Here is a 6,706-nt window from a genome sequence, read left to right as displayed (position 1 = left end):
GGTGATAGGAGAATAATACACCATTTTGCATGTCTGCCGAGTCCGGCCTTCAGCTCCTCCGTGCACTTATTGGCTCAGACGTTTTTCTTAATTACGCGATAATAATTACGGATTTTGTAAAATGGTATATAACTTTTCTTCTCAGTTTGACCCAATCTATTATAATCTTTGGAGTGGTCCAAATCGAATCCGACACCCTGTATACAGCAGGTAGCCTGTTTGCCGAACGATACCTTTCCACATTCCATCCCCACTACCGCTGTCGCGACGGGGCTGACGTTCTCAAACGGCAACACTGCTAACGGTTTCTCCAGAGAAAAACTGAAAGCGACCACGCCGGCTTTTTACTTCTTACCTTGTTGCTAGACGGTTTTCAATGCCTTATACCTACTTTTATTTTTGGAACTACTCTGCTACGCCAATTTTCAAGCATTGTCGATAAAGTCCCCACATATCACATACAATTACGTAATGTATCAGTAATATTATAATATTGCAGTGATATTACTGGTATAATACATTTATATAATACATCGCAATATCACATTAATATTTCTGATATATGACATATAAATATTACACAGTAATATAACAGTAATATTGCTTTATATTATACAGTAATACATATAACAGTAATATTGCTGCAATATATCAGATACAAAGTAGCACGAGATAATGTCACATGACTTTTTAAGGATGTATCTGAGCTATTTCAAAATAGTACCAAATATGTTGAAACTTCAGGAAACACTTCCTTTGTTATCTCTAATATACTGAAAAAATTTTAAGTAGATTTTCTAAATCGTTAGAAAGTAATTATTATTTCAATTATGTTTAATTTTACGCGTGTTCTTATGGGAAACGCAATTTTCTTGAACGAAATGAGTAATAAAGTATAGAAAAAATAGTACCAAAATTTTAATTTTTTTTATACATATAGACCATGGATTATTGGAACTTTGTGCAAAATTCGATTAGGTTTCACAACACGGTTTAGGAGAAATTACTTATTATTCATGACAATTTTGCGGTTTCTGTAATATGTCAATTACTGGACTGTGGAAGTGCGGCAACGTCGCAATCAGCTGAACGTGCCAAGCGAATAACCTGACCGATACAGTCACGTCGTAAAGTCTCGTTTTATCACATTTTCCTCCATGGTGGGCTCAGTTTTTTCTTCTCGCACAATTTGAACTTTTTTTTCTCAAAAACCCACATCTTAGTTGCGCAAGTCTCTTTCGATACGTACTTTCGCTAATTATTCTACCTTTCCACCGATACATTTTTGTGGCTTTTGACATTGCGATGCACATAAGTCCGTAGAATTAACAAAGGAAGAACAGGCATGTGAACAAATATTTAAAGAAATATTTAAAGAAAACAAACCTCATGATTGTATTGGCCTGGATAGCCGGCGACGTTAGTCGTCAAAAAACGTTCATTTCCAACAGGATCGGAAAAATTCAATCAATTTTACCTAAAAATCATTGGAATCACGTAGAAGGCAGAGAGAATCCGGCGGATCTAATTTCTCGCGGGACAAGTTTGGGCAACCTAGAGTCGAGTTCTTTATGGTGATCCGGTCCACCATGGCTTTCCGGACGATTTGAAATTCCGAAATATCGGCAAGGTGAAATGAACGAACAGGAGGTTAAGATCATGCAATCAGAGGAAAAAGGCAAATTGCAAGCCTTGATCACACGAGAAGGAAGTGAATCGTTAGTTGGAGGTATCATGTATAATTTTCATCTGCCACAAAAATGGAAAGAACGTTAGCATGGTGTTATCGGTTCATAACGAATTGTAGACTCAGACCTTCGAAGCGGAATTTGGAACCGTTATGGGTAGGCGAGATATATTCGTCACGGTTAGAGCTGATCAAACATGTTCAGCGACACGCATTCGCTCAAGAAATACGGGACATATCCGATGGGGGTCAAATAAAATCAAGCAGCGTATTGGCGAGTCTGAGCCCATTTATCGACCAGAGCGGGGTCCTCAGGGTGGGCGGTAGATTACAGAAGTCATTATTAGAGTACGAAAACAGGCATCCCATTTTGTTGCCTGCCAAATGTCGGTTCACGGTTTGTCTATTCGAACGGGAACATAGTCGCATGCTCCACGCAGGCCCGCAAGCATTGCTTTTTTCCATTCGAGGAACATATTGGCCATTGAACGGTCGCAATATTGCTCGAAAGGTAGTTCGGGGATGCACGACGTGTTTTCGTAATAATCCTAAACCACTGACACAGATCATGGGATCATTGCCGTTGGATAGGACAGGCTGTCGACGAGTTTTTTCTGTAGTGGGTATCGATTATGCAGGGCCGATTATCACCGCGATGAGTAAAGATAGAGGACGAAAGACCAACAAGTCTTATATCGCCTTATTCATATATTTTTCTACAAAGGCAATCCATTTAGAAGCCGTTAGTCAATTATCATCGGATGCGTTTATCGCGGCGTTGCGTCGTCTTGCTGGGAGACGCGGATGCCCGCGAAAGATCTATAGCGACAATGCGACCAACTTTGTGGGTGCAGAGCGAGAGGGAGAGAGCTTGCCGAATTGTATCGGGCGATTCGAACTTCCTTCGGGGAGCCCGTAAACGAATATTGCTCGTTAAACGAGATTCAATGGAGCTTGATTCCACCTCATGCGCTTCACATGGGTGGTCTATGGGAGGCTGGCATCAAGTCCTGTAAATATTTAAAGCGAGTAATTGGGGAGACTGTGCTCACATTCGAGGAGCTCAGCACGGTTCTGGTTCAAATTGAGGCATGTCTAAATTCTAGACCGCTGTGCCAATTTCCATCGAGCCCAAATGATTTGCAACCACTGACTCTGGCACATTTTTTAATATGAGAGTCAATCACGGGATTACCAGATGTCGATTTAAAAGAGAGCCCAGTCGACACAGTTATATAACTAATCCCTAACAGCACGATATATTGCAGCAATATTGTCATATTGTATTTGCAGTGCAATATTGCTGATATATTGCAGCAACATTGCATTGCAATGTTGCGTGAGCAATATTTCTGATATATTGCAACAATATTGGAATGCAATATTGTGACAATCTTGCAGTAATATTGCTGCAAGGTGCCACTGATACTACCCAGTAAGCAAGGAAAATTAAATCAACATTTAGAAACATTAATTCCATGTAAACTTTCTTAACGTTTTTCTATGTTTTATCCTATTATCCTCTGACAGTTTCAACTAGTGGTCTTAAGTTATGTATCCAATCAGGTAAAAATTCATTGTATTTTTTCGCAAATTTATATTAATATTTTGTAAAGTTGTTTAACACTATGTATCATATCTTTTATCCCAGCTTCACTGAGGATGACCCAAAAACGGGTCGAAACGTTTGGATTATTTATTAAATTGTTTTTAAAAAAACATTGACAATTTCGCACGGACACCTGCTGTGGGCTCGCATTGGCTGTTTCTCCTTACCTACCTTTAATAAAATCATATTTTAAAGCATTGTTTATTTTGAATAGAATTTGAGTTTAATGAAAGTGTAAAAATTTTTTAGCTTGAAAGATTAAGTCGGGATGCGGCGTTGTCACGTTCCGTCGTCGATATCGCGTCAATTGATGTTCATAGCGCTTTCTTTAATAATTGCAAAACAAGCAAATCGTTTCAAAACTTCGCAGAAAACTTTTACATGTTTGAAAAACATGATACAAAAAATATAATTTTTAGCATTGGTTCTAATAGTTTTTGAATGATTTATTATTTGTCTCAGTTCCCTATACGTATGTATGAAGAAAGAGGCCCCACTGCAAAATTATGGGTCCAATATTTCCGGATGGTATCAATTGCAAAAGAATTCATAAGGTCTGAAAGAATGGGAGATTGGCAAGCACATTTGAATTCGATTAAAAATATGCTTCCATACTTTCACGCGTCAGGACATTTTCTTTATGCCAAATCCGCGCACTTGTATCTCCAGGATATGATAAAATTAGAAAACAGCATGGAAAAGAGTGTTTTTGAGAAGTTTATTAATGGATTCTTTACAATTCGACGTTCAAATAAATTCAGTTGCGGAACTTGGAGCGACATGGTCATCGAACAATCATTAATGAAATCAATGAAAACGGAGGGGGGTGTTTCACGAGGAAGAAGTACTCAAGCAAGTGTACTATGTAAGTGGATTTATGGCATGCATGCGATGAATAATGTGTGTGAAGGAATAGAAAAACTTTGTAATGTTCAACTGGATACAGTAGATCAGCATGTCGATGCAAGAGATTCCCGCATTGAAAGAGATAATGAAGATGTACAGAAATTGATAGAATGGTTTACATCCCATAATCCCTTTCCGCAAATGAATCAAATTATGGCTATAGATTGTGGAATCGTCGGAGATGATAAAATAAATTGTCACAAGGCTTATGAAATTGGCCTTATCTCTATGAGAAGTATGATTGGTGAGCAATTTTATAACGTTAAGTCGAAACGCTCAAAGAGAGTTTTTCCACTTTTAACGGTCTCCAGTTCTATGAAAGTTCACGATACAAAAGTGGCTATTGATCCACTTTTATTATTCCAACGAATTTGTATAACGAAAAAATTTGATGACGAACTTCAAGAATTCTTACGATATGAGCTAGCTCCATATCCATTAGCACTTTTCGATGATATTGGGATGCGTAAAACTAAAAAATCATCTCTTTACGATTGTTTCGAACCAATTGTTGTTGACTTCAATTCTACAGATAATACCATACATCGTTGATGGAGGATTTCTTATACATCGTGTCATGGAACCCAGAAACTGAATTCGATTGCATTTTTGAGACATACATTAATTACGTACGGAAACATTTCGGTCCTAACGTATTTATTGTATTTGACGGTTATAATGATAATAGGAAAAATATAAAAGCTATGGAGCAACGTCGTCGATCTGCTAAATTTCCTGTGTCTACTGAAGTCCGATTTGATGCTTCAATGAAAGTTCCAATGAGCCAAGAAAAATTTCTTTCGAACAAAAAGAACAAAAGTACATTTATTTCTATGTTATCCGAAAAATTTGAAGCTGCTAACATCAACGTAAAACAGGCTGAAGATGATGCTGACGTTCTAATTATTGAAACAGCACTGGAACAATGTAATGAAAATAAAACTATCGTTGTAGGTGAAGACGTCGATTTATTAACATTGTTGATTGCACGAACTCCAGCCGATAAAGAAATTTATTTTCTCAAGCCAGGGAAAGCAAAAACCGAAACAAAAATATATTCTTCAAAAAGTTTTGACTCATTCCAAAAAAGTAAAGATCATATTTTATTTTTACATGTAGTTACTGGGTGCGATACAACGTCTTCATTATTTAATAAGGGAAAAACAAAAGCTTTAGGAATATTTGAAAAACGGAGCGATTTGACGAATTGTGCAGAGGTTTTCAAAATTACACAATGTTCACCACAATTGATTTTTGATAATGGAATACGCTTTATTTTGGCAATATACGGTGCTTCACACAACGAAATATCAATAGATAATTTACGATACTGTTCATTTGTAAAATTAACAAGATTCAATAAGCCTGTAAAATTATCGACACTTCCTCCAACATCGAGTGCTGCACAACATCTATTTCGAGTGTATTATCAAGTGCAAAAATGGCTTGGGAACGACCTCAATCCCGAAGACTGGGGATGGATGACCGTAAATGAAAGTTTGGAGCCGATTAAAACTCTTTTACCCTCTGCTCCAGACATACTATTGAACACTATTTTCTGCAATTGCTCGAAAGGCTGCGGCTTTAACTGTGGTTGCAGAAAAATTGGCTTGCACTGTTCAGCAGTGTGTGGTAATTGTCGTGGCCGGTCTTGCTTGAATGCAACAGCAGTCACCATGGAAGAGACCTATGCTGACATCGATGAAGAACGTGATCCGACAGATTTCTTAGCGGAAACTGTAGAAATGGAAGAGACGGACGCAGAGGCGTTCATTACAATTGAGGAGGCTCCAGAAATTGCAGAAGAAGCAGAAAATTAATTTCACAGTACGAAAAAAATGTGGATTAGGCCTACTGGGGACACCACATTAAAAAAAACGCGCCTAGTACTCTACCTCAACGGTGGTGTGGAAAAGAGTACATTTTATCGATAAAGTATGAGGGTGGGACTTTGTGAACCGTTTTACTAAAAAAACGGTTGGTTCTGGTAAAATAAGTAATAAGACCTTTTTTGTAGCAAATTTCATAAGCTACAAATTTCATAATAACTATGTATGCCGAAAAATCAATATTTTCAAAGATATTCGCGAAAAACTGTTTTTTACCCCATTTCACCCTCTATAAAATTTTTAGCAGGGGTGGTATCGATGGGGACTTTTGAGACATTGTTTCAAAGGACAATATCTCGCTGTATACCAAAATTCAGCCCTATGGGAATTTTTCCGAAGAAAATGTCTAATTTCACTGGGCTATGAAGCTCGCCGCTCGCTGCGTGACAACTTTTTTTCGGCGCGTCGCTCCACCTCTCGCTATTAGATGATGCCCCACCGTTGCCTGCCGAGTCCGGCCTGCCGCCTTCTACGCTCTCATTCGCTCAGACATTAAAATTAATTTCTCGATAACTATTGCGAATTTTGCACAATAATATAGGAATTTTCTATTCAGTTTGGCCCGGTCTATCTGCCATTTACGGGTGATACGGGTACTAGGACACACCCTGTATA

The 6,706-nt window shown here is 38.1% G+C and overlaps 1 protein-coding gene across 1 annotated transcript; it reads left to right on the top strand.

Annotated features, from left to right (window-relative positions):
• The first annotated feature begins 1,635 nt into the window (after nt 1-1,635).
• Nucleotides 1,636-2,863, top strand: LOC105556885. The gene is made up of 3 exons (XM_012003994.1): nt 1,636-1,718; nt 1,808-2,531; nt 2,600-2,863. The coding sequence occupies exons 1-3, from the start codon at nt 1,636-1,638 to the stop codon at nt 2,861-2,863; spliced, it is 1,071 nt and encodes a 356-aa protein (XP_011859384.1).
• The last annotated feature ends 3,843 nt before the right edge of the window (nt 2,864-6,706 follow it).

Source organism: Vollenhovia emeryi, unplaced genomic scaffold (assembly GCF_000949405.1).
Source record: "Vollenhovia emeryi isolate VEMERY1.0 unplaced genomic scaffold, V.emery_V1.0 DF939726.1, whole genome shotgun sequence".
NCBI lineage: Eukaryota > Metazoa > Arthropoda > Insecta > Hymenoptera > Formicidae > Vollenhovia > Vollenhovia emeryi.
The sequence above is the reverse complement of the archived record's forward strand: the minus strand, read 5'-3'. Positions and strand labels throughout refer to the sequence as shown.

Coding starts and splice junctions, on each gene's coding strand:
- LOC105556885 (XM_012003994.1), top strand. CDS start 1,636: ATGAACGAACAGGAGGTTAAGATCATGCAATCAGAGGAAAAAGGCAAA. Junction 1,719..1,807: donor ACACGAGAAGGAAGTGAATC/GTTAGTTGGAGG, acceptor AACGAATTGTAG/ACTCAGACCTTCGAAGCGGA. Junction 2,532..2,599: donor GCGACAATGCGACCAACTTT/GTGGGTGCAGAG, acceptor TCCTTCGGGGAG/CCCGTAAACGAATATTGCTC.